At 65.6% G+C, this 26592-nt stretch overlaps 1 protein-coding gene across 1 annotated transcript in view; it reads left to right on the top strand.

Moving 5' to 3' along the window:
* Positions 1-845: 845 nt before the first annotated feature.
* The window catches only part of CSPG4 (chondroitin sulfate proteoglycan 4), a 39325-nt gene continuing 13578 nt past the window's right edge, over positions 846-26592 (top strand). The window contains 5 exon segments of the mRNA XM_038581046.1: positions 846-940; positions 18106-18269; positions 19805-23344; positions 24362-24844; positions 25198-25374. Of these exon segments, the coding sequence (XP_038436974.1) occupies positions 856-940; positions 18106-18269; positions 19805-23344; positions 24362-24844; positions 25198-25374 (4449 nt within the window). The 5' untranslated portion in view covers positions 846-855.

Below are 26592 nucleotides of genomic sequence, written 5' to 3'. Positions count from 1 at the left end.
CAAACACCTGGATTCAGGAGTTAGGAGGCCGGGGGTCCTAGTCCCGAAGGGCCAGGGACCTATACTCCACCTGGGGCTTTGTAAGAACCACTTCCAGCTCTGCACCCATAAAATGGGGCGGTGGGGAGTGGGGGAGGGAAAGGGACGGAGTCACCCATCTTACAGGGTTATTTTGAGGCAAATGACACTATGGGGTTGAGAATCCCTCCTGCCTTGCGGGAGAGTCTAGAACATCTCTCCTTTACAGACCGGGGAGCAGAGGCTCTGCAGGACAGAGGGCCAAGGTCACGATGTCAGGGGACACAGCAGTGCAGGACCTCAGGCCAGTGCTCTCTGCCCAAATACAGTCCCCAGGAGACCTTAGAGGAAAGCAGCCCAAAGCAGTCTGCGTAGCCGTAGGCGGCTGTCCTCCTGGGCGCGGAGCGTGTACACACACACAGGCACACACGCGTGCACTCACGCACCCCAGGCCTCGCGAGGGCAGGAGAGAGAAGTGAGGGGCTAGCCCAGCTCGGCTCTCCCCGGGGGAGCCCTGGGGTCTGAGGGCGGGGTCCCGGCTCCCCGGGGCTTGGTGCCAGGTCTGCAGGGTGGGCCGCGGTCTGACCGAGCTGGCGGGGTCATCCCAGCCCTGCCCGGGGAGGAGCAGCCCGCCTCGGGCCCTTTAAGGAAGTTGGGGGCGAGGGGGCCGCGGGGGAGCCGTCCTGAAACCGGAGCGCGGGCTGGCCCTGCCCCGCCCCCGAGTCAAGGAAGGCGGCCCCGCCGGCCCAGCGCCGGCCCCAGTCGCAGCAGCCTCCTCCGGTGCCCTCCGTGGGCTCCCCGCGCTCCGGCTCCGCCCGGCCCCGCCGACCTGCCGCGATGCGGGGTCAGCCGCCCGCGCCCCCGGGCCCCGCGCTGCCCCTGGCCTTGGCCTTGGCTCTGTGGGCCGGCGCCGCCTCCGCGGGTGAGTAGGGGCTGCGGGGGGAGCGGGTGCTGGGCGGCAGGGAAGGGCACCCGAGGGCCCGGAGGCGCCCGGTGAGGGCAGGGGCCGCGGCTGCCACCCCAGGCCGGCCGCAGGGGTCCCACCCGGGATGCAGGCGGTCCCGCGGGGCTCCCGTGGGCCCACTGAGGCTGGCCCGCCAGGTCAGGGTGTGGCTCGTGCAGGATGGAGGGGGTTTCAGGGGCGCCCCCCGGCTGCACTCCCCACTCCCCACTCCTCGAGGCTTCAGGTGCCCGCGCTGGTGCCCAAAGGACGCCCGGGGACAGCAAGCGGCCAGCAGCCCAGCCTCAGCCGCCCAGGCCAGGAACCGCTGTGCTTGAGGCGGGAACCCAGAGGGGCCCACCCTGCCCCACCCGCGCAGGGCCCCGCAGGGCACCCCCCCACCCCCGCCTGCAGCCTCCCCTGCCCCCTGCGTGTCCTGGGCAGGTCGGTACAGTCCCTTCCCCACCTTCCTCCTGCTGTCCTCTCCAGCTCCTGACTCCCCTCCCTCCCCTGCTGACCCAGAAGGCCTGCTTGGTGACAGCCAGGGGCACCCACTCCTCAGCCTCCTGGCACCTTCAGAGGGTCCCTCAGACAGCCCCGGGCAACCCGCGCCACGCTTCCCTGCCCTGGGCATTGGTGCTTGACCCCAGCAGAGACCGGGTGACAGTTGACCTTCCGAGGGCACTAGGACTCTCCTCTGTGTTACACTCCCAGATCCCTCCAGGGCAGCCTTCTTCCCAGAGGCAAGGCAGGGTCTCCTATGCCCTAGGAACTGTGGCCTCAGGGCTCATCAGTCACTACTGCCCAAGTATGAATCAGTGCTCCAGCCTCCATCTTTCGGGACCATTCCCAAAAGCAACTCTGAGCAGAGGAAGGGCCGGAGTCTCCCTTCCAGGGGCTGGGCCACACCCTTCTCCCCGTCCTATGGGGAAGCCAGCTCTAACGGACAGCATCAGAGGTACCCAGAGGGAAATGAGTCAGGGGGGACCCCCTACTGGGGTGAGTCAGAGCCGGATCCCCAGGCTCTCTGCTCCTCTTCCCAGGGACCCCTTCCTTCAAAGTGTCGGGGCCTGGGTGATGGGCTGGGCCTCTGGAGAGGTGGGCAGGGGCCATCTGAGGTGACCAGAGTGGGCCATTTGGGCAGCCTGCAGGCTCCAGCCGAGCGATTCCAGCACCCGCTCTCCTTGGGCTTCGACGGGAACCCACTCTCCAATATCTTCTCAGCATCCACGCTGTACGAGCATTGTGCTGGGCAACGAGGGGCACACAGAAATGGAAGGGCTGAGCGTACACGCATTCCGGAGGCAGAAAGGCAAATTAAAACCCACACAGCAACTCCTCTCATGTCTGCAAAGATCCAGATGAGGAGTATGGAGAAGAGACGTTGACAGGCGAGCTGAGGCAGGCCGGAGGGTGATCCCGGAGCCAAGCCTTGGAGGACGGGAAGGGGGTCCGTACTCTAGGCAGGAGCTCGGCCTAAGCAAAGGCACTGGGGTGGATACGGGAAGAGCATGTAGAGACGGGAAGCCCAGCAGCCTGGTTAGAAGATGTATTGTGAGCACGAGCCAGGAGGAGCCATTGGGCCGGGGCACAGAATCCTTAAAGATCGGAATACGGCCCAAGCCTGTGCCTCCTGGCAATGGGAGCCACCGACCTTAAGGCAGGGGAGTGGCACGGCAGCAGGGGGTTGTCATGTTGAGCCCACCTCTGTCCTTGGGAAGAATTGGGAATGAGGAGGGTATGGAGAGCTGGAGCCTCCCCCTCCAATGAGCCCTCTCTGCGCCCCCCACCCCCCCACCCGACCCCCACCCCCAGCCTGGCTCAGCCCCATGTCCTGCTCTCTGCACGGGGTCAGGCCCCACTTGAGGAAGGCATCACTCCCGTCCCTCCTGGACACCTCGAGCCCCAAAGGCCCTAAAGGTTTCAGGTACCAGAGTGAGGCCCAAGGGGATGCTTTCCCTGCATTTGTCAGCATCCCAGAGCATCTAGGTCATGAGGCCTGGGAGTCGAGCACCCTGGGAAACCCCCTGGGAGACGTTGGGCAGAGGGACACGGGGCGGGAGAGACTGGGTTCGAGCCCATGTTGGCAGCGGGGCTCCGGGGAGCAGCAGGAGTCCAGGCGAGCGAGCGCCGAGGCCGCAGGGCCAGCGGCTCCCACACCTCTCGCCCCGCCTGGCACAGCTGCTCTCAGAGACGGGGCAAGAGGTGGGAGTCTGGCTGGGGCTGGGGCAGGAGGACCTGTAAGGGGGGCCCCTGATTTAGCCGGGTGCGGCCTCGGGGCGTCTGAGAGAACAGGACCATGGAGGCATCCAGGGCAAGGAATCCAGTCCGAGTAGATTGTCCTGCCCCTGGGGATCCCCTGGGGAGCCGCGGTCTGGAGGTGTGTGTGCAGCGCAGAGGCCAGGCCCTTGGCTCAGCCCACCCAGACTCTGGAAAAGCTGTTCCAGGACCGAGTGTAACTGAGCCACCCCCCACCTCACCCCCAGGGCGGGACAGGAGGGTCTTCTGGTGCTGCCGCCTGGGGCCGGGTGGCCAGGTGGGCCAGGCTGCTGGCGCGGTTGCGGGAGGGGAGCGGGTGCGCATGGAGCTCTCAGAGGAAGTGCACAGGCTGCTTCTGGGAACTGGGCGTGCTGCCCAGGAGGGGCGGGCAGGGGAGGGGGTTGGAAGAGCCCGCCGCACACCCTCACTGGCGCACACAGATGTGGGTGTGCGCACAAGTATGAACAACCGCGTCCAGGGCCAGCTGCGCTCACGAACCTGGGCGGGGGCGCCCGGGAGAAGGGAGAATGAGGTGTGGACGGGATGGGGGCAGGGGGTGCTGCGCCGTCTGTGGCCCTATCCGCCCTATACGCACCAGGAGCAGGTGCCCGAGGGGCCCTCGGGCCTGGGCCTGCTCCTGCTCCCCCAGCTCCTGGCTCCACCCAGCTCCCCTCTTGCCTCCAACATGCCCCCTGCCCCAACGTATGCCCAGTTCTGCAGAGCTCTCTAGAGTTAAGACTCTTTCTCCGGGTGCAGCTTCGGATGCGTTTCAAGTTATGCTGTTATGGGTACCACCGACTGTAGATGGGCGATTCGGAATGAACGGAGCTTGTATGGACGGTTTCTTACTTGGATTCCCTCGGAGGAGGGGCGCCTCAGAAGGGTGGGTCGTTCGAGCGGGGGAGGAGGAGCCCGGCGGAGCTATCGGCTACTTGGACTCCCACCTGCAGAGGCATCACCCCCCCCCCCAGGCCGGGGAGGCCAACCGTGTGTGCACAGCCTCACAGCAGCCCCCCAAGTCAAGAAACATTCCTATTTTAGAGATGTGGAAACTGAGGCTCAGAGAAGTGCAGGGGCTGGCCTCGGGGCACGCTCGGGCACACAGGTCGCAGTGTTGTCACTCACCTCCACAACAGCCCGGGTGGGGCCAGGTGGGCCGTCACCCACGGGTGGGCCCAGACCCCCCCAGCAGGGGAGACACAGCTCCCTGAGGAGCCTATATCTCTGCTCCTGTGTCCCCCTACCCCACCTCTCCAGATCCCCCTGTACTTTGTGGCAGCACAAGCAAATCCTCTTCAAGAAAGTCCCCGACCCCTTTCGATGGCCGGGATAGCACACGAAGCCGAGTGCGTCCTAGATGTAGGGCAGTAGCACTGAGGTCTGCCATCGAGGTGGCTTGGTGGCGGGGCTCCCCACCCTCTGCGGACCATTCCTTCCCCCCCTGGGCCCTGACCACACTCCGCTGTGCATCCGCCAGGCCTCGGGCCACCGCGGCACTAACCTATTTCTGTGCGTGTCTCATGGCTTGACTGTCCCGGTGGGTCGTTGAGGCCGCCTCCCCTCCCAGACCTTACTGCAGAGGCCCCCCCAGCCCCAACCAGTCTCCCCATGGTTCGTAGGGAAACAGGGGCCCAGACAGGAACAGCTAGTCTCTCGGGGTCACACACCAAGTCTGTAGCAAGGTGGGGGCTGAGCCTCCCTGCTCTCTGTCCTTGAATCCTGGTTTGGGGCGGCCACAGCTCCAGCAGCCTCCCTCGGGCCCACCTCCCGTCGGCTCTCCCCAGGGGCCTCCACCGTCTTGCTCCACGCAGGACTGAGCCCAGAGGGGCATGTTGATCACTGAGTAGGATGACACCAAGGGCCCGGAACATGCCCTTTTCCAGATGGAGTCAGGTCAGGAGGCCCGAAGGCAGGGAACAGAAGCCAAGCCCACCGTCCTCCCAGCCAGGCCGGGGACCGGGCCTCTCCTGCCCCAGCATCCCCCTCCTGCCACTCCCTGAACCAAACGGGACGTCCCTGAGCCCCCAGCAGGCAGGAGCCTCCTGGTGCCACCCTCCCGAGGGCCCCAAGATACCATGACTGTGCCAGGCCCCCTCTCCCCCTCCGGCCTCTCAGCCTGGGCATTCGGGGCGAGCCCGTGTCCCACGGGCGGCCGAGGAGCTCGGCCATCAGGTGAGAATCCATGAGCCCTGGCACCTGGTTTCTCTTCTCATCCTTCACAGCCCGGCTCCAGAACCACCACCCCGGGAGCCTTTCCCAGCCCTTCCTGGGGCCCTGCCCTCCTTCTCCGTGGGGCCGCAGGCCTTTCTGCCAAAGCCGTGACCTCCGTCAGCGTGATGCCCGGGAGGTACACGTACGCACATGCATGCACACGCGCGTGCAAGTGTTGCTCAGCAGCCTGGCCCAGAGCCTAGCAAGGAGAGCGCCCAGCCCCTCAGCAGCCATCCCGGGAGAAACCCCCGACTCAGGATTCACGGCCCCCAGCACCACGGCCAGGCAAGCGAGGCCTCTGGGGGCCTGCCTCCTCTCTGGGGACAGGACAGGGCTGGAGAGAGGACACCAACTTCCTTTCCCACCTAAGAGCAACCGCCGCCCACGGTCCAGGAGGGACCAGCTATAAATATCAGTGGGCCCCGGACGCTGATTCCCACGACTTGGGCCCCTCCCTTCCCCTTCCCTGCGCACAGCAGCTGGGCCAACCCGCTCCCCTGCAGTTGGAGGCCGGCCAGGCAGGCCTCAGGCGCACACATCCACACACACTTCCCACCATGGTCAGGGAAGGAACAAATCACCCTTTTTGGGTGCCTGGGAGCAGCTAAGAGCAAGCCCCTCCTGCCCCGTCCTGACTCAGGCCCACGGCTCCCTCCTCTGGGCTGCGGGGAGGCAGGTCAGGGACACGGGGGAAGGAACATGGCATTAGAGAGCCAAGGACCTCACTCCAGCCCTACCCCTTGATGTGTGACCTTGGGAAGTGACTCAGCCTTCTGAGCCTCAGTCTTCTCTCTCAATGGGGACAAATGATGCCTGCGTCCCATGGGTGTTGAGGATCAGAGCCCTTTGCCAGAGTAAGCGCTCAGCAGGTGCCAGCCCCTGAAGTCCCTGTCTTTGGGTTACTCCCATTGTCCTCTGGACTGGGGGCAGGCCCAGCAACCCGGCGATCTTTGAGAAGGGTTCCGAGATCAGGGATTGGATGGGGCGGCCTTGTGAGCAGGTCTGTGTGGGACTCAGTGACATAGAAAAGCAGCGATGAGTCCCCAAGGGTCCACCAGCCAGCTGCTGCGGGCCAGCCGGGGACCCCTCAGGAAGGGGGTGGGGCTCTTCAGCCGAGGGCTCACTGGGCTGAGCACCACCCCACTGTAAGGAGAAGCAGGCCAGCCCTCCCAGCCCCTCCCCGGCCTCATCCCAAAGCCTAAAGGGCCCCCAGACAGAGATCGTGGCTCCCCGGTAGGGCACAGCCAGGATGTTTTGAAAGAATAACAAGATGAACCCCAGACTCGTCCAGAGAGCACAGGGGTGGGGATGAAGAGAATGAGCGGCGGGAACTGCTGTAGGAACTGCTGTAGGGCGGGAGCCTCGACATCCACCTCTGCCCTGCCCCCGGGCACACCTGGGGCCCCTCCGGGGTGGGGTGGGGGCAGGGCTGGACACGTGAAGGGACCACCCGGGCTCCCACGGGCCGTTATGGGAGGGACTGCGCCACAGAGGGAGCCCAGACTGAGGACCCCCCTCCGCCCTGAGCTGCTGGGACCCTTCCGGGGCGCTGGGGGTGCCAGGGGGCACGTGCACCAGATCAGAGTCGCTGGGGGGGGGGAGTGATTCCTGGAGACTGCGGCGGGGCGGGGGGCAGGGGGGGAGCGTGCCAGCTGGGGGGCGCTTCAGGTGGGGGCTGGGCAGGTCCAGGCCCCAGCTTCGGAGAAGGAACCCCCGTCACCAGTCACCGGGCTGGGCTCTGCTCCCCGGATGTGCATGTGCGCCAACGGCATCCAGGCGCCCGCCCCCGCCTGGGCCCCGTGTCCGGGCATCTGATGCCCATGTGCTTCGGGCCACCCTGCTGAGGCCCAGCTGAGCTCTTCCAGGGGCGAGGACTCCGGTGAGGGCCTGACCCCCCAACCGCTCACAGTCCTGGGGTGGGACAGGAGGCTGGGGACCGCAGCCCTCGGGGTACCTGGCCCTGCTGTGTGGCCTTGGGCAGACTCCCCGTCTCTGGCCCCGGGGTCACATAGCCAGGCCCCAAGGTCAGCTGTAAAGTTCAGAGCTCCAGCTCCTGGAGAATGGGACCGGGGTCCCTGCCTCTGTGCAGAGAGCCAGCTGCCTGTCTGGGGACATACGGCAGAGTGGGCTGGCCTGGAAGGGGCTGAAGGGGCGGCCTGGCCTGCCCGCGCAGCCTGGTACCTAGAAACCACTCTCCCAGTCGGCGCGGAGCCCCGGGCTCTCCCAGGATGAGGGTAGGGCTCTGCTCCACCCCCGGCTCCCGTCTTCCACCCCCTTGCTCGAGCCCCACCCTACTAAAAATAAACCCAGACCACCCCATCTTGTACCAGCCAGACCCACCCAGCCCCTCCAGAGCCAGTTGAGTCACCGCTCCAAGCTGCTCCTTTTTTTAACCGTCTGAGTCACTGGCTGTGGCTACAGCTCCATGACACAGGCCCCAGGCCCCAGGGCCCAGCCACGCCACGGCCTCCAAGGGCACAACCCACAGCAGAGGGAGGGGTCTGGATAGAGGGGGCAGCAGGTGAGGCCAGGCTACCCCCTAGCGGGTCCCAGCGGCCAGCACCACCTCGCTCCATCCCCCGGGGACTCCTCTGCACCAGCCCTGCCCCTACAGCATTTCTCTGCCTCCAAGCAGGTCTGGGCCACCACCACCACCCCCGCCCCGCCCAAGACAGAGGGTCTCCAGGCCCCGGGCCCTGTGGGGCCAGAGTGGGCACGGCCCGGCCTTCTGGGGCGAAGGCCGCAGAGAGACACCTGCCCCTGCGCCTCCTCCGGCCGCAGCTCAGGCTCTGCCCACACTGCCCAGAGCACCATGAAGACTCCTGGCCCAGAAGCCTCCACCTCCAGCCCCTCCGGGCTTCCTTTATCCTCTCTGCGCAGTGGGCCAAGCTCTTCCCCCCATCCCCTGTCCCTTCCCCATGGCTGTCTCTCTGTCTCCGGCTGCCCCGGGTCTCTAACCCTGCCTGTTCCCTTTCCTCGACCCAGTCCGAGTCCGGGGGACCCAAAGTGCTGCGTGCACCCGGCCCTCCGCACACGTGTCCTTCCCTGGGCCTTCCCAGCAGACACACCTCACCTCCACTCATTCCCATAAGGGGCTCTGGGCCCCAGAGACCAACCCCAAGAGGACTTTCCATCCTCTCACCCAAGGCCCCTCCTCCCCCAGCCCCAAAGCACTGGCTACATCCTGTCATCCTGTCCCTGTCTTGGGGATGTCAGGATCCCACAGGCACTTCCGTGGAGGCTGAGACAGGGGGGCAGGGGGCCTGGGAACGGCGCCACCCCCGGCCCCTGCCTGAACGAGCCTGCACAGCCTCAACCCCAGCCCTCTCCTGTCTGGGGCTGCGGCCTCCAGCTATAAATAGGGGCTCCCATTCTATTTTCTTTAAAAACAAGCACCAGACTCTGTCACCATAGGCCCAGAAAAGCACTCGCTGGCTGGGGCAGCCTCCCGCCCCACCCCAGCCACCGTGCAGCACCCGCCCCACCCCGAGGCAGAGGAGGACTGAAGGGAAGCCTGGAGGGAGACCAGGTGGGGACGAGCCCTGCGGCTGGGTCAGCTAGGAACGGGGCAGCTGCCCTCCGGCCCGCTCCGCTTCCCACCTCCCTTCACCAAGTGCCGCCAGTCTTGTTCCCGAGACACGTGCTATTAGCAGGGAGCCGTGACAGTAGCACAAGTCCCCAGGCCACGGTTGAGAGGTGCTGGCGCCCCAAATGCAGAGCCGGAACTGTGGGGGGAAGGCTTCCTTCCTGAAGGAGCAGGAGGGCATTCGCAGGCGGAAAGGAAAGAAGAGCTGGCCCGGCGGGAGGCCCAGCGAGCCTCGTTGCAGGTGGAAGACAGCCCGAGGCTTAGCGAGGCTGGCACATGGGGTGTCGTCGAGGGAGGTGAACGGGAAAGCCTGGCAGGGCTGGGGCAGGAGGGCCTGGCACCCTCGGTGCCCTCCTACGGTTGGGGCTTGATCCTGGGGCAGTGGGGAGCCATCGAAGACTTCCAGACCCAGGGGGATGACAGAGTGACTCTCATGTGGGGTTAACGGTGGTTGCTGGTAACAAAACAAGGCAGGAAGTTCATTAAGCCCGGAAGGGATGGTGACCATCTGCCTTGTGGGATGGCACAGAGGAAAAAGAGGGGGAGACGAATCCGAAAGAGAATTCAGGGGCAAGATGGCTGGAACATGGGGAGGGACGAGACAGACTGTCCAAAAGGACTTTCAAAAAAAAAAAAAAAAACAAAAAAAAAAAAAAAAACAAAAAAAAAAAAAACAAAAGGACTTTCAGATTTCTGCCCACCAATGCGCGGGTGGTGAGGCCTTCCCTGGAAGGCAAGCAGGTGTGGGGAGAGACGACACTGAGTCTGGCTTGAGATGGGTGGGCTTGGGTTTGCAGGGCCCCATGGGTGTTTCTGGCGCAGGGGCCTTGGGGGCATTGGCAAGAGGGCCCAGGACCCCGGAGAGTTGGTGCTGGAGACAGAGACGTGGGTGCCAGAGTGGCGAGCCGGTGCCTGAGGCCGGGGGACAGGAGGCGGGCTGGAGACGGCACAGCGGTGGGCAGAGCTGGGCGGCGCTGACAGTCGGGGGGGGGGGTCTGCAGGCCCGGAAGGTGCGGGGGGAATGGGGGGCAGGAACCTATCCCAAGAGGAGCTGGGCCTGCCTGTGGGAAGAGGTCTCAGGCTAGGGATCTCGGGGGGACCGGTTAGCACAGAGGCCACTAGCAAAGACTCTGGGGTTTCCCGGTCCACCCTCCCAGGCAGGCATCCCACCCACGCTGGAAGCTTCTTGCTCAGCCTGCCTATTGTCGGCCGGTAGAAAACCCCCATATGGGCCAAGGGCCACCTCCACGTGATCCCTGTACCCTCTTCAAGCCGATGTTTCCTTCCTCAGCACACACGTGTGGGCCCCCTGGGCGGCAGGTGTCCTGCAGGGATCCGGGCCCTCCGTCCGGTCCTCGGGAGCTTCCAGTCTGGCCTCTTAGGTCAGAGGTGGCCCCGCTGAAGTGAGCACAGCTCTCCACCAGCCACTTCCTGCTAGGCTGGGCTGGGCAGGCCAGGTTTGTTGGTCCCCCCAGCCAGGTGCCCTCCGCACGGGTGAGAAAGCAGAGGCCCAAGAGAGCAGGGCAGCATGGGGCTGGAGGGGGGCGCGGGAGGGCCTGTCCCAAGCCCCTCCTTCCCCCATGTCCTGGACATGGGCCTGCCATCCTGAGATTACCCCGCCACTCTTCCCTGCATTTCAGATGGGGGATCTGCGGGGCAGCCGTGGCTTCGCCAAGCACACAGACTCTTGGCCCCGGCCTGTGTCCAGACCAACAGTCATTGCTTCCGCAACCCCCACCCCAGCTCACACACTCACTGTCTCCAAGTCCAGGCTGCCAGGCTGGGGGAAGCCCCAGGACACCTCCCCAAGGGCCCTGCCCTTAGCGGTTTCTCATCCCAGAGCTGAAGGGGAGCTCAGAGATGAGCAACAGGCTTCCGCTTGCTTCCTGGCTCTGGTCCAGCCTGAGAGAGGGGGTGGCCCCAGAGCGCCCCGGGGCTGGCTTCTCACCCCAGGCCTCTGCCCCTCCATCCTCTTCCCTGATCTCCGAGACCCCAGTGGGCACGCCCAGCATTTATCACTGGCTTGGGGAACGTGCCACACTCAGCCAGCCCTGAAGAAGGTCCCTCCCTGATCCGGCCGAGCCCCCGAATCAGACCCATCCAGCCGCCCCAGGAGAGGCCAGCTGCCAAAGCAGCCCAGGAAGGCAGATGCTCTTCCCTCCCTTCCCACCCCCACCGCCCCCCAGGGAGCCCCGGAGGACAGGAAGGGAAAAAGTGTGTCTCCCAGGCTCGGGGCCAGCTCTCACACCCTCCTGCTGCCGGAGCCTGCGGCAGATGCCCCACTTCCGATGCACACGCAACAGCAGCCCCACACTGCTCCTGTGCACACGTCCCTCCCTGACACGAGGCCCAGCGCAGAGCCCGGCCCAGGGGCTCCAGGCCAGCGCTGCACGGCTCCTCTGGAGGACTTAGCGCAGGTACCGGCCTCCCTGGGCCTCATTCCCTCCACTGTAAGATGGGCTCCCTCCCAGGGCAGGGGGGAAGGAGGAAGGGGCTGCTGAGGGGGCCCAGCGCAGGTGAGGAAGGTCCCTTGCTCTGTTTCTTCCCTCCCAGTCACCCTACCTGGGCCCGGGCCACTCCCATCAGGGTCCCCGTCCCCCCACCCCACCCAAGGCCAGAAAAGTGGGGGGAAGGGGATGTGGGGGAGGGCCTGGCGATCCACTCAGATCCCTGCAGGGGAGGAAAATTATAAGGTGGAAAAGCCTCTCGGGATTGCTCCACCACAGCACCCCACCCCTCGTGCCTCGGGCCAGGGGAGCGGCAGGCTTCCACAAAGACTCCATTGAGGCCCTGCTTCCTCCCCGGCCCAGCCCTCCAGCCTGGGTGGATGAGCCGCTCCTCCAGCAAACCGCTCATTTTCCTTCCAGCTTCCTCTGTGCCGCACACGGCCCAGGCTTGGCCTCATGGCTGGGAGCCCGGGGCACCAGTCAGTGTCTTGTACCAAGTTTAGCGTCACCTCCCCGCCGGTCAAGGGGTAATCACCTTTCGGAGGAGATCCCCACATTGGAAATGTTCCCCAACATGTGCCCCTCGGCTTGGGTGGCCAGGAAGCTCTTGGGCAGAGGAGCAGCAGCGAGGCCAGCGCCCAGAGGCAGGACTCGGCCTCTAGCTGAGGAGTCCTGTAGCCCCGGGCCTCCTTGGTCTTGCAAAAGCCAGAATGGGAATCAGACAGAAGGGGCCGGCAAGGCGGCTGGAGTCCCGAGTGCCCTGGGAGCGAGGCTGCTGGCTCAAGGGCTCCTGGAGTGAAGAGAGACGGGCCCACCTTGGCCCCAGCTGGGGTCTCCAGTGTGGAGGCTGGGATGTGGTCCATGAGCCCAGATCAGGGAGACAGGAGAGCCGGCGGGGGCGCTGCAGGGGTGCAGGGGTGCGGACGTCCCCCAGGCAGCTAGCCCTGGCAGGCAGTAAGCGTCTAGGCCCCGTTCTTGGGACGCCTTTGTCACCACCATGAGAGGGGGATGTGGTCTCTGGGATCTGACCTGAAGTCTGTCCCTGTAGCCCTCCCCGCATTGTTCCCTTCAGAGATACGGGGCTGGGGGCAGGGGGGAGGTGACAGCTCAGTGGAAAGGGCTGAGCCTTGGGCTCGGTGTCAGGGAGGGTCCGTCCCGAATCTAGAGCCAGACGGGAACCACCACCCCACATCCTTGCCCTGCCTGCACTCACCCCAGCAACTGTGACAGGTGGCTGTGCCCCCACCCTCTTCGGTGCCCTGGGGGACTGAGTTCTCGGGCCACCTCCAGGCACTGCTTCCCCAGCTCTGAGAAGGGAGTGGGCGTGGGCGCTGCAGGGCACTTAGCCCCATCAGCCTTGGGGTCCATGAGCCTTGGGGGCGTAGCTCTGGTTCTCAGGAAGTTTCCCCCCCTCCCAGCCTGCTCAGACCTTCCCTGGCTTGGGGGCAGAAGCTGGTGGAGAAAAAGCTGCAGCCCTTGGAGGCACGGGGTGCGGAGGGGAGGGGCATCTGGCCTGGGTTCTGGAGGGCCCAGCGGCTGGGGCAGGCACCTGGTCCGTCCTGCCTTCACCCGCGGCCACCCACATGCACACCCACGGGGGAGACAGAGCCCTTCCTCCCTGCCTTGGCTGCCCTAGAGCGCTCCCCCACGGCCCCCCCAGACTTCTCAGGAGAAGGCCTCTCCCAGCCTGCCCCCTGCCTGCCTAGGATGTGGGTCTGGAACGGGGAGTGCACACCTGGTGCCAAACCCCAAGGAGCTGCGGTGAAGTCCGGCTTCCCCCGAGATCAGGACCCCTTGCCCTCCCCAGCCGGCTGCCGGCGCCCCCTCCTCACCCTCCTCACTCCCACCCACGGCAGCAGGCTGGCAGCCAACATCCCGCTTTCTGGGGCTCTCTTGGTTTCTCCTTCTTCGGGCCTCTGTCTGGACCCCTGAGCTCAGTTTTTATGGAGGGGGGAGGGTGTCTTCATTTCTCATTCTCAGTTTTAACATCTTCCTCAGGCTTTCTGTCTCCCCCCCGGTGGGGGCTTCTTTTCCGTGGCTGTGTTACCGGATTTGCAAATGAAGGAAGGAAGGAAGGAAGGAAGGAATGACTGGATCCCCTTCTGTCCCCATCCATCTCTCACCTCCTGCTCCATCTCAGTACCACTGGGTTCACCTCCCAGCGTACATGCCCGGGTCTTCCTCCGCCCCCTTTGCCCCAGACCCTGGGCACTCCCCCCGCCCCCCGGCCCCGCCCCGCCCCAGCAGGGCCATCCTGCCCAGGAGCTCGGACTTCCAAACTTCCTCCCTTATAAAGTCAGGCAGCGGCAGACACCCAGGAATGCTGCTGCTCATGACGCACGCACACTGACAGTGGGGCCGCGGCTACCCCCAGGCAACCAGGAATGGGGGAATGGGCGGGAGCAGGGCACCAGGGGACTGACTTCCGGGGGGGGGGTGCTCAGAGAGGTGGCTGGGCCAAGACCCGCAGGCTTTCTCTTCCCTGTCAAATCGCCGCTGCCCTGAAGCCTCAGTTTATCTGTCTGGAAACCCCCCTGAATGCTAACCCTGCAGAGAACTTTGGTGTCGTGAGACCCAGCACCCGAGGAGCGGGGGGCCTGGGGGTAGCTCTCTAGACCGTCCTGGGGCGGGGGTGCTCCCGGTTCTGGCCAGGGGAAGGCAGGGGAGGGGAGCCAAAGGCAAAGAAAGACCAGGGGAGACAGATAAGGCAGCGAGGTGGCCGAGTGGCCAAGCCAGAGACAAAGGAGATACGGCAGAGAGACAGGGAGAGACAGTCCAGCGGCGTGGGAGGATCGGGGTCTGCAGCACCCCCACCGCCCCCGCCCCCGACCCTAGAAGAGGCCCCGTGGCTGAGACCCGGCCCCGGCCGCTGGGAGAGCCTGGGGGGGGGGGGCTGTGCGCAGAGATGCTCCCCAGCCGCTGACAGGTAAGAGCAGAGCATCTTGAGGGCAGGAGTCACACGCCCGGGGGAGGCAAGAGACGCCCGCCCCACCTGCGCCCTGCCAGCGGGTGGCCTGCTGGGGACGGTGGCCCAAGCTTGTCTCCCCACTTGAGAAGAGGCTTGGCAGGGACGGACACAGGCTCCTCTGTGCCCCCAACCCTCGTCTCAGGAAGAAGGACGGAGCCACTCTGCCGGACCCAGACAGACGCGCCCTGTGCGTGGTCAGGAAGGCCGGGAAGCCGTGGGATGCTCCACCTTCAGCAAACCTCGGGGACGGCCGGGCGTCGGGAGGACGGGTGGGAACCGTCCAGGAACACATGGCCCCTTTCACGGAGTCGGCCCCGAGGCCCAGGGCAGGCGCGGGCACAATCGCTGCTCTGTCCCGGCAGCTCCCAGCCCACACGCGCACACATGCACAAACACACAGCCTTATGCAAACCCCAAACACCCCCAAGCAGCCACCCACATGCCCGAACACACCCGCAAGTAGACTCTACGTAGTCCCGGACACCCACCCACGGCCGTCTCCCCGGCGGAGAAACCCAGGCGTGCAGCATCCCGCTGCCCCTCCCACTGACCCCAGGGCCCTTGCGGCAGCGGCCCCCGGGCTGAATGCCGGGCAGCACCCGGGCGGCCCACGCTGCGAACCCCCTGCACAGCTGTGCACAGAGCGGACTCCCGGACCAGCACAGGACCTCCGGGGCTGGGAGGGAGGGAGGGAGGAGGGACGGCGAGCAGCACCCATTTTACAAAACGGTGACACGGAGGCCAGACCGGGCCCTCTCCCGGCCCAGAGGGCGGCCCACACAGCTGCTGCAGGCCCGAACTGGTGTTTCGGTGAATCCTGTGTGTTCAGCCGGGAGGGTCAGGGCAGGTCTCCAAGCAGTGAGGATGCCTCTCTCCTCCCTCGGCCGCCCTGCGACCCCAGGCAGGCCCCTGCGGCTGGCTTGGCTGCTGCTTCCTTCCCTCCCCTCCTCTGGCTCCAGCTGTTCCAGAGCCCGCACATCTCTGCTTCAGTCTGTCACTTGGCCTTGCTGCCCTTTGAAACCCCCGCCTGCTCCTCTCTCCCAGCGTCACCTCCCCAAGGAAGCCCTCTGGAACTGACTCCTAGCTCACGGCTTCGTCCTGCCCTGCCTCCCCACTCACAGCTCGTCTCCAGCTGTCTCCCAGGACCGGGGTTCTGGGTCCTTGCAGCTGCGGCCCATCAGAGACGGCGAGGGGCAGCAGCAGGAGACCGGGACGTGGGGGGAACGGCGCTGTCAGAGTTTCCAGAACCCTGGCCAGCGAGGCCTCAGAGGCCTCTGTTAGGACGAGGGGGCCGCCTGGCCTGTGCACTTCCAGCCGCACAAGGCGGCTTGTGTGAGCGCGTCCCTGCCCAGGCCCACAGGAAACGGCAGGGCCCAGCCCCTCAATAGGCTCATTCAGACCCCAGCTCTCTGGAAAGTACCTCTACTTCCTGCCACCCTCCCACTCCGCCTGGAGGACAAGGCTAAACAGGCCGGCCCTCTCCTCTTCTGCGAGGGGGCTAGGGGCAGGTGGTTCAGGGGTTAGAGCCAGCCAGCGCCTTCACCTCCGGCCTGGTACGGGCCCTGAGGCCCTATGACGATGTCCCTGCATCCAGCTTCAACAGAGGGGAGTGTGAGTGGGTGTGTGGGCTCACTCCCACCAGGGGACGGAGAGGAGCCCCTCCCCGTGCACCCTAACAGGTAAAGGTTGAGCAACAGGCTTTCTGGGAGAAAGGGAACCCCAATTTGTAGCACTTGCCTCTTCCAGGGTATAAATACTGCCACCCGGCCACATCGCCCGGAGGGCCAAACTCCTGCAAAGTTAACACTCAGCTCTTGCCAGCCGCTGTGAGCTCCGGCCTGCCCTGGTGATGCTCCATCCTGAGGAGGCCACGCGTCCTCCCCTTCTGTCCTGGGGCTGCCCTCAGTGCCTCGAATCAATGCCCTTGGGGCACCTGGGTGGCTCCGACAGTTAGGCATCTGCCTTCCACTCGGTTGTGATCCTGGGTTCCTGGGGTCAAGCCCTGTGTCCACATCCCCGCTCAGTGGAGAGTTTGTTTCTCCCTCTCCCTCTGCCCCCCTCCCACTCGTGGTCTCTTTCTCTCCTTTTTCTCTCTCTCTCAAATAAATTAATTAAGTCTTGAAGGGAAAAAAAGGAATCAATGCTTTTGCAGATGAGGTGCCCACCCCATATCCATTCTCTGGTCTGCCCCTCACTGGCACCGAGGTCTGCTGGGCCTGGTGGTTCTGCTGGGCCTGGTGGTTCTGCTGGGCCTGCTGGGTCTGCTGGGCCTGGTGGTTCTGCTGGGCCTGCCGGGCCTGCTGGCCCATACCCACCCAGACGGTTTTGTAGCTCTCATTCGATTCCTTTACCCTGTCAGACCAGGTTCTGGCGTCGCCAGCCACTGCTGGCCAGAGGGCTAACTGGAGGGATTTCAGCTCAGCCCAAAAGGAAGAGCATGATCTTTCTTGGCCATCCCCTGGAATCCTCCGGTGGCAGCCAGTGCCGCCTCCTCAGGCCAGGGACCAGTGCGAATGTGGCTGGCGCCAGGTCATCCCCAGCAAGGCCATCAGCCTACACACAGTGCTCAGGGGAAGCCCCACAGAGACGAATCACCTTTTTAACCCATTCCAGTCTCCCGTCTTTACGAGTCCCGGACCTCTAGGGGACCGAGTCAAAGTTATAATTGGCCCTAATCTCTGCAAAAGGAACAAACCAGAAGTTGTGGCAGCTGGTCTGAGGTCAAGAGAGGCTAATTTGGGGAAACTGTCTGGAGGATGTGGCCTCTTAAAAAGAGGTAGTGTCCTGGGGTGGGACCAAAGGGGCCCTGCACAGCCACCACCAGCCACGGACGGAGGCCCTCTGGCCCTCTCAGCAAACCTCCCACCCTCCCAGGCCTTGTCTCTAGCTACAGACCCAGGCTGGGAAAAGCCAGCTGTAGTCGGCTATGGCTCCCCAGCCATCGTGGGAACAACAGGGCCGGATCTGACTGCCCCCCAGGGACAATCAGCAGCCCTGCGGCAGGAAGCAATACGGCGTGATGCAGGAAGCTGGGGCCCATTTGGGGTCCAATACGTGGTCTCCATCTGGCCTCAGCGCCTTCGCTCTTTGGTGGACTCGGGCTGGCGACTGCACCCTTACTCCAAAGACAGCTGGGAGAGAAGTGGGGACGGGTGGGCTGCCTGTTTCAGCACCACCGCCAGGCCCCGGCCGTGGCCCCAGCCTACCCACAGAGGGAGGGCATGGCATGGAAAGCGTTGTCCAAGAACCAAAGCATGGGGCACTCAGGCATCCGTTTGGGGTAGGGATGATCCTCCTGGAATCCCATTCCTGGGGGCAAAGACCACCAGGCCAGGTGACCCGGCCAGGGATGGTTTTCCGTTAGGCCCAAGAGGAACTCGGCCCAGGATGGAGAATCCTCTGGGGCCCTGGGGAGGAGAGCCAGAGCTGTCAGAGGGCCCAGGCCCCAGGAACTCCTGAGGAGGAAACCTGGTTGCTTGGAATAGGTCTGGCCTCCTTTGGAGCTAAGGCCTGGGATACACACAAGGTGAGACTGCACCTTCCGGCACCAGGACTGGACAGGTGAGGGGGCAGTGCCAGCCAGGACCGTGAAGCTGCGCCAGCACAAAACCCGCATCGTCCGCAGCACCTCTCCTCCTCCAGGCAAGGGACTGACCCAGCTCCGTCTCTCACACAGCCTCCTTCTTTGGGGAGAACCACCTGCAGGTGCCGGTGACCACAGCTCTGAGCAACATAGACCTCCGGCTACAATTCTCCACGTCCCAGCCCGAAGCCCTGCTCCTCCTGGCAGCAGGCCAGGCTGACCACCTCCTCCTGCAGCTCCACTCCGGATACCTGCAGGTCAGTGGCCTCTCCCTGCTGGACCCCTCTAGCTTGGCACGGCCCCCAGCCGGTGACCTTGTGTGAGCCCCTTTCGCCCCGAGGTCTCTAGGTCCCTGCCACGAGGTGAAGGACAGCGTCTCCCAAGGTGTGACTCCCTGGTGCGCCGGCTGTGCCCCGCAGCCCTCCACCCACACTGCCCACCACCAGCCCTGGCCGCCCCCCCTCACTGCGGCCTGCGCTGGTCCAGCCAGGCTCTCGCTCCCCGCACGCCCCGCCTCGCCTTCAAGTCCCAGCGTAGACATCCCTTCCCCCAGGAGGTACCTACCCCCTGGCACTCCCCTGGGCTGGGTGCTCTATCCTGGGCCCTGCAGCCCCTGTGAGCCTCCTGCTGAGCACCGGTCACCCCATCTGTCCGTGATGGTAACGACCAGTATCGCCAAAGCCTCTCCATTTTCCCATTTCGTCCTGCCAGCCCCGCTAGCTTTATCAGCAAGGAGCCTCCTGGCTCCCCTGAGGCTCCCCCTTAACCATAACGAATTTGAGAACCTGAGGTCTCCGCCCAAATTCGGGAAAGCCGGCTGCTTCCACACTTGGGGGGTTCGGGGGAGAGGACGGGCGGGGCCTGAGGGCGACGGTCCACCTGCCGCTGCCATGGCTTCTCTCTGCCAATAGGCGGCACTGTTGAGCGGGGCCCGGGTGCAGCCTGGGGCCGGAGCCCTTCCGCCCGACAGGTGTGACGGGACAGGTAGGGCGATGCCACAGCCCGGGGAGCTGGGCTCCCAAGGCCGCCGTGCCCAGGGCTCTGCTCTTCCCGTACTCTGCCTCCACCCATCCTGCCGTCCAGTAGTGGCAAGGCCACCCCAGGCCCAGTTCTGGTGCCAAAGTCCTAGAGACAGAACAGTTCTCCTCTCCCCGCGGCTCCCTCACCCCAGGTCAGGGAGCTTTTCTTTACTTAACCCTCAAAACAGAGCATCTGGAATCGGGCTCCCCGCCATGAGCCTAGCTGCCCCGGTGACCCCAGATGCCCTCTATGCCCAGAGTGAATCTTCTGGAGGTCAAGGTGGTTGTCTGGTGGCCCTGCCCCGTCGGAAAGCTGGCGAGGGTAAAACATACAGACTGAATCCCTAGGAGAGCATCTTGCTCTGTCACTTCTCTGATTCACATCAGGGACCCCAGAGCCCATCTGGACCCGTGTTTGGGGGATAAGTAAAGAGGTGGCAGGAAGGAGGGGCCCCGGGGTGGCTCAGCGGTTGAGCACCTGCCTTTGGCTCAGGGCGTGATCCTGGGGTCCCGGGGTCGAGTCCCACGTCGGACTCCCTGCGTGGAGCCTGCTTCTCCCTCTGCCTGTGTCTCTGCCTCTCTCTCTCTCTCTCTGTGTGTCTCATGAATAAATAAATAAATCTTTAAAAGAGGCAGACAGGGGTGGCATGAGAAACCTTTGTCCCAGGACGTCTGCTCTGGGGACTCCAATGTGGCCGACCAACTATGTTCTTACAGGAGAAGCAGATCGTCCGAAGTGCTGTCCCCACTCCCATCCCTCCGTCTCTCCCCAGGTCAGACTCACCCTGGGCCAGGAGGAGCTGAGGCTGCAGACCCCAGCTGAGACTCCGCTGAGCGACTCCGCCGTCCACTCCGTGGAGCTGACTGTGTCAGACAGCGAGGCCTCGTTGTCCGTCGATGGGCTGCTGAACGCCTCAGCCCCCGTCCTGGGAGCTCCCCTGGAGGTCCCCTATGGGATCTTCCTGGGGGGCACTGGGAGCCTGAGCCTGTCCTACCTGATGGGAGCCAGCCGGCCCCTGAGGGGCTGCCTGCACGCCGCCACCGTCAACGGCCGCAACCTCCTCCGACCGCTGACCCCTGACGTGCACGAGGGCTGCGCTGAAGAGTTTTCTGCTGATGACAGCGTGGCTCTGGGCTTCTCTGGGCCCCACTCGCTGGCTGCCTTCCCTGCCTGGAACACTCGGGAGGAGGGCACCCTGGCGTTCATACTCACCACTCGGAGCCGACAGGCGCCCCTGGCTTTCCAGGCGGGCGGCCGGCACGGGGATTTCATCTACGTGGACATATTTGAGGGCCACCTGCGGGCTGTGGTGGAGAAGGGCCAGGGCACCGTGTTGCTCCACAACAGCGTGCCCGTGGCTGACGGGCTACCCCATGAGGTCAGTGTCCACGTGGATGCTCACCAGCTGGAAATCTCCGTGGACCAGTACCCCACACGGACTTCCAACCGTGGGATCCTCAGCTACCTGGAACCCCGCGGCAGTCTCCTCCTGGGGGGGCTGGACACAGAGGCCTCCCGCCACCTCCAGGAACACCGCCTGGGCCTGGCCTCGGGGGCCGTCAACGTCTCCCTCCTGGGCTGCATGGAGGATCTCAGCATCAACGGCCAGAGGCAGGGGCTCCGGGAAGCCTCGCTGACTCGCAGCATGGTGGCCGGCTGCAGCCTGGAGGAAGACGAGTACGAGGAGGACACCTACGGCACCTATGAAGCTCTCTCCACCCTGGCACCGGAGGCCTGGTCCGCCGTGGAGCTGCCCGAGCCCTGCGTGCCCGAACCGGGGCTGCCTCCCGTCTTTGCCAACTTCACCCAACTGCTGACTGTCAGCCCGCTGGTGGTGGCCGAGGGGGGCACAGCCTGGCTTGAGTGGCGGCACCTGCAGCCCACGCTGGACCTGAGCGAGGCCGAGCTGCGTAAATCCCAGGTGCTGTTCAGCGTGAGCCGTGGGGCCCGCCACGGGGAGCTCGAGCTGGACGTCCCGGGAGCCCAGGCACGGAAAATGTTCACCCTCCTGGACGTGGTGAACCGCAAGGCCCGCTTCGTCCACGATGGCTCGGAGGAGACCTCCGACCAGCTGATGCTGGAGGTGTCCGTGACCGCCAGGGGCCCTGTGCCCTCCTGCCTCCGGAGGGGCCAGACTTACATCCTGCCCATCCAGATAAACCCGGTCAACGACCCACCCCAAATCATCTTCCCCCACGGCAGCCTCATGGTGATCCTGGAACACACACAGAAGCCCCTGGGGCCCGAGGTCTTCCAGGCCTACGACCCAGACTCTGCCTGCGAGGGCCTCACCTTCCAGCTCCTTGGCACCGCCCCGGGCCTGCCGGTGGAGCGCCAGGAGCAGCCCGGGGAGCCAGCCACCGAATTCTCCTGCCGGGAGCTGGAGGCGGGCGGCCTGGTCTACGTGCACCGGAGCGGGCCCGCCCAGGACCTGACGTTCCGCGTCAGCGACGGGCTGCAGGCCAGCGCTCCGGCCACGCTGCAGGTGGTGGCGGTCCGGCCCAGCATCCGGGTCCGCCACAACACGGGGCTGCGCCTGGCCCAGGGCTCCGCCGCCCCGGTGCTGCCCGCCAATCTGTCGGTGGAGACCAACGCGGTGGGGCAGGATGTGAGCGTGCTGTTCCGGGTCGCCGCGGCCCTGCGGTTCGGGGAGCTGCAGAAGCAGGGCGCGGGGGGCGCCGAGGGCGCGGAGTGGCGCCCGGTGCAGGCCTTCCAGCAGCGGGACGTGGAGCAGGGCCGCGTGAGGTACCTGAGCACCGACCCGCAGCACCGCACGGAGGACGCCGTGGAGCGCGTGGCCCTGGAGGTTCAGGTGGGCCAGGAGACCCTGAGCAATCTGTCCTTCCTGGTGACGATCCAGAGAGCCACCGTGCGGCTGCTGCGGCTCGAGCCCCTGCGCACCCACACCACGCGGCAGGAGGCGCTCACCGGCGCGCACCTGGAGGCCGCTCTGGAGGAGGGGGCGGGCCCCAGCCCCACCACCTTCCACTACGAGCTGGTTCAGGCCCCCAGGAAGGGTAACCTCAGGCTGCAGGGCGCCCGGCTGTCCGAGGGGCAGGGCTTCACCCAGGATGACCTGCAGGCCGGCCGGGTGACCTACGGGGCCACGGCGCGCACCTCGGAGACCGTGGAGGACGCCTTCCGTTTCCGCGTCACGGCTCCGCCACATTTCTCCCCGCTCTACACCTTCCCCATCCACATCGGGGGTGACCCCGACGCCCCCGTCCTCACCAACGTCCTCCTCTCCGTGCCCGAGGGAGGCGAGGGCGTCCTCTCCGCGGAACACCTGTTCGTCAAGAGCCTCAACAGCGCCAGCTACCTCTATGAGGTCATGGAGCGGCCCCGCCACGGGCGGCTGGTCTGGAGGGGGGCACAGGACGAGGCCACCGCGGTGACGTCCTTCACCAACGAGGACCTGCTGCAGGGCCGGCTGGTCTACCAGCATGACAACTCCGAGACCACGGAAGACGACATCCCCTTCGTGGCAACCCGCCAGAGTGAGGGCAGCGGCGGCCTGGCCTGGGAGGAGGTCCGGGGCGTCTTCCGCGTGGCCATCCAGCCCGTGAACGACCACGCTCCCGTGCAGACCGTCAGCCGCGTCTTCCACGTGGCCCGGGGCGGGCGGCGGCTGCTGACGACCGACGACGTGGCCTTCAGTGACGCCGACTCCGGCTTCGCCGACGCGCAGCTGGTGCTGACCCGCAAGGACCTTCTCTTCGGCAGCATCGTGGCCGCGGACGAGCCCACGCGGCCCATCTACCGCTTCTCCCAGGAGGACCTCCGGAAGAGGCGCGTCCTGTTCGTGCACTCCGGGGCCGACCGCGGCTGGATCCAGCTGCAGGTGTCCGACGGGCGGCACCAGGCCACCGCGCTGCTTGAAGTGCAGGCATCCGAGCCCTATCTCCGCGTGGCCAATGGCTCCAGCCTCGTGGTCCCTCAGGGGGGCCAGGGCACCATCGACACAGCCGTGCTCCGCCTGGACACCAACCTAGACATCCGCAGCGGGGATGAGGTCCGCTACCGTGTCACAGCCGGCCCGCACTGGGGGCAGCTGCTCCGGGCCGGCCAGCCGGCCACAGCCTTCTCCCAACAGGACCTGCTGGACGGGGCCGTCCTCTACAGCCACAACGGCAGCCTGAGCCCGCAGGACACCCTGGCCTTCTCCGTGGAGGCAGGGCCTGTGCTCACGGATGCCACCCTGCAGGTGACCATTGCCTTGGAGGGGCCATTGGCCCCACTGCATCTGGTCCAGAACAAGAAGATCTACGTCTTCCAGGGGGAGGCAGCTGAGATCAGAAAGGATCAGCTGGAGGTAAAAGGCCGAGGGGCGAGTGGAAGTCATAGGCCAGAGAAGGGGGCCCCTTCCATCCAGCCTTCACGCACTGTGCTCGTGGACGTTTGGGGGGTACCGGTGGGGATTCCTGGGTTGGGTGGTGTCCGCGCTTTGGGGATGTGCCTGACGGTCTCCGGGGAGTTTGCCTCAGAGTTATGGGGGCCTCCACCTGTCAGGTGCACACATGTGCGTGCTACGGATTCGGAGAATCTGTTTTCTAATAAATTCGTTCCCTGGGGGATTCTCCTGGGCACCTTGAGGACCGGGCCTCAGGACCTGGGGAGAGCCGCTGACCATCCAGGAATCAGAGAGCAACCAGGCCTACTGACTCGGTGGCACACGGCCGATTTCTGAGCCCCTGGTGGGTCCAGCTGCCTGGATTTGGGGCAGACGGTGGCTGGCCCTGTCTGGCATCAGAAAGGCTTGGCCTTGACGGAGGCGGCACTGGAGTCCGGCCTTGCAGAGTCTGGGGTTTCAGTAGCAGGGGATGAAAGGACACCCCTCCAGGCAGAGGCACGGGATCAGGGATGTGAGCTGGGGGTGGTGTGTGGCCTCCTGCAGCCGGGCCATCAGGTGGGGGGCGCGGCGGTCCTCGCGGGCCCCAGGCCCTGTGTGCGGAGTCTGCCTCCCGAAGGGACGGAGCGCCCTCTGGTGGTGAGCAGTGGCCCCCGCGGAGGCCGGGCGGCCCGCGGGCATGGGCGAGCGGGCGGGTACAGGGTGAGACACCCGTGAGGCCTACGTGTGTGTATCCACATCAGTGTGTAGAGAAATTGTGCATCTGAGTCACCGAGTCTGGAGGTGTGACCGCGTACACCTCTTGGGGAGTGTGCACGAGTGAGCAGCGGGTGGGGAGGCCCAGCCGGCTGCATGTCTGGGTGTCTGAGTGAGCAGGGGTGTCCGGGGCCCTCCTGGGCGGGGGGCTGGGGGGCACGGCGCTGAGCCTGCTCTGGCCGCTTGGGGGCCGGCGGCCTCCCTCCATGACCCTGTGTCACGCAGGCAGCGCAGGAGGCAGTGCCGCCCGCCCAAATTGTGTTCTCGGTGAAGACCCCGCCGCGGGCCGGCTACCTGGTGATGCTGTCCCGCGGCGCCTCCGTGGCCGGGCCGCCCAGCTGGGACCCCGTGCAGAGCTTCTCCCAGGAGGCGGTGGACGCCGGCAGGGTCCTGTACCTCCACTCCCGCCCCGAGGCCTGGAGTGACTCCTTCTCCCTAGACGTGGGCTCAGGCCTGGGTGCGCCCCTCGAGGGCGTCCGCGTGGAGCTGGAGGTGCTGCCCGCCACCATCCCACTGGAGGCACAGAACTTCAGCGTCCCCGAGGGCGGCAGCCGCGTGCTGGCCCCCCCGCTGCTCCAGGTCGCCGGGCCCTACTTCCCTGCACTGCCCGGCCTCGAACTGCGGGTCCTCGAGCAGCCCCTGCACGGGGCCCTGCGGAGAGAGGAGGCCCCTCAAGCGGGGACCCTCAGCGCTTTCTCCTGGAAAGAGGTACTGCTCTCGGGACTCGCTGGGGGCCGGGGGGCAGCTGGGGGCTCTACGGCTGGGGGCGTCCACCCAGAGGAAGCAGGGAGGTCGCGGTCGGGGAGGCCTCTGCTCTGGGTGCCTGCTGCCGTTCCTTCCCCTCCGGGCAGGGCAGTCGGAGGACAGCCCCATTCCCGTTCCTCCTGCGGCCCTTCAGCCTGGGAGGAGGGGGTGTCCCCGTCTCCACCTGCGGGAATGGAAGCGCGGAGGGAGCCCGTCCCTCCCACACCCAGAGGCAGAGCACGAGGGGTGCCGGGGTGGAGCCCGCGCCGCCCTCAGGCCTGCCAGGGCCTGGCCTTCAGCCTCGGGCCTGCCCACAGGTAGAACAGCAGCAGATCCGCTATGTGCACGACGGGAGTGAGACGCTGACAGACAGCTTCACCCTAGTGGCTAACGCCTCCGAGCTGGACCGCCAGAGCCACCCTGTGGCCTTCACCATCACCGTCCTGCCCGTCAATGACCAACCGCCCATCCTCACCGCAAACACAGGCCTAACGGTGAGAGCAGCCTGGGATCACCTCCCACCTCCCGCCCAAAGAGAGGCCCAGCACAGAGCTCCCCGCCCCCGCCCATGAGCCCGTCGCTTTCTCCAAGTGGGGACCGTGCCACATGCCTCTAGGTGGTGGGGAAGAGCTATGGCACTGAAAGTAGGGCACAGGTGTGAGACTTGGTTGTTGAACACTTAGAAGTGCGGCAGGCAGTCTCGCGAATGGCCATCCTTGGCCCTGCCCTTCCCTGGACTCACCCTCAGCTGCAGGCGTTTTCTGTGGCTCCGGACCAGACCTCCTGAAGAAAGTTCTTTCAGGCCCTAAAGGGCGGATCCAGGTGGAGCGTGGTTAAGCTCCCCGCTTCCACCCACAGCAAGGGAGGGCCACAGCTTGGCTTCCTGAGCCCCTGCCCCTCACATCGCCCCAGAATGGTGGTGCCGTCACTCAGCAGAAGCCAAAGCTGAGGCCCAGCCCGGTCACAGCATTTCTCCACGGTCACAGAAGTAGTTACGGGGGAACAGAAAGGGCACGGCGTGGCCAAGATCACACGAGATGGTGGACGGGCAGGGCCTGATGGACACCGGACGCCTTTGATGGCAGAGGCTGTGGCTGTGGGGAGTGGTCCAGGGGTGGGGCGGCCGCAGAGCAGTGGGGGTGCGGCTCGGGGCTGCCCGGAACCACAGGCCGGTGCTGCTGTGTGGCCCCTTGGCCACCAGGTGATGCTGTCCTCAGCGTTTGCGCAGGCCCCGCGCTGAAGCCCCATCTCTGCGCACCGCACCGTGCTCCCCCTTCCAGGGCTCGCCGGGGGTTAGCCTGGGACTGAGAAGGTCCCTGGGATCCCAGAGGGCTCGGTTTTCCGGGGCTGGGAGCCCCTCCCTAAGGCAGCCCAAGGTCCTGACCCAGCTGGGGCCATGTAACAGGATCCCAGAAACGGGATCCTGCCCTGCTGGCAGGTGGGAGGCCCGACAGGGACTCCTCTTCCCTCTGAGCCTGGGGTGGGGCTGCCCGCACCCCTCCCTGACCTGGGTGGGCCTCGTGACCACGCTGGAAACACACGAGCCTTCGTCACGTGCTGCTTCCAGGCCACGGACAGGGGCCAAGCATCAGCCTTTCCCACCCCGAGCCTCCCGTCCTTCCCTCACCTGGAAAGGGAGTGTGTTTATCAGCGTCTTGGGGACGCGACCCTCACCATTCCCGTAGTGTGCCCAGCCCGTCCCCAGACCCACG

Source organism: Canis lupus, chromosome 30 (genome assembly GCF_011100685.1).
Source record: "Canis lupus familiaris isolate Mischka breed German Shepherd chromosome 30, alternate assembly UU_Cfam_GSD_1.0, whole genome shotgun sequence".
Classification (NCBI taxonomy): domain Eukaryota; kingdom Metazoa; phylum Chordata; class Mammalia; order Carnivora; family Canidae; genus Canis; species Canis lupus.
Note: the sequence above shows the minus strand (reverse complement) of the source record. Positions and strands in the feature narration are given on the sequence as shown.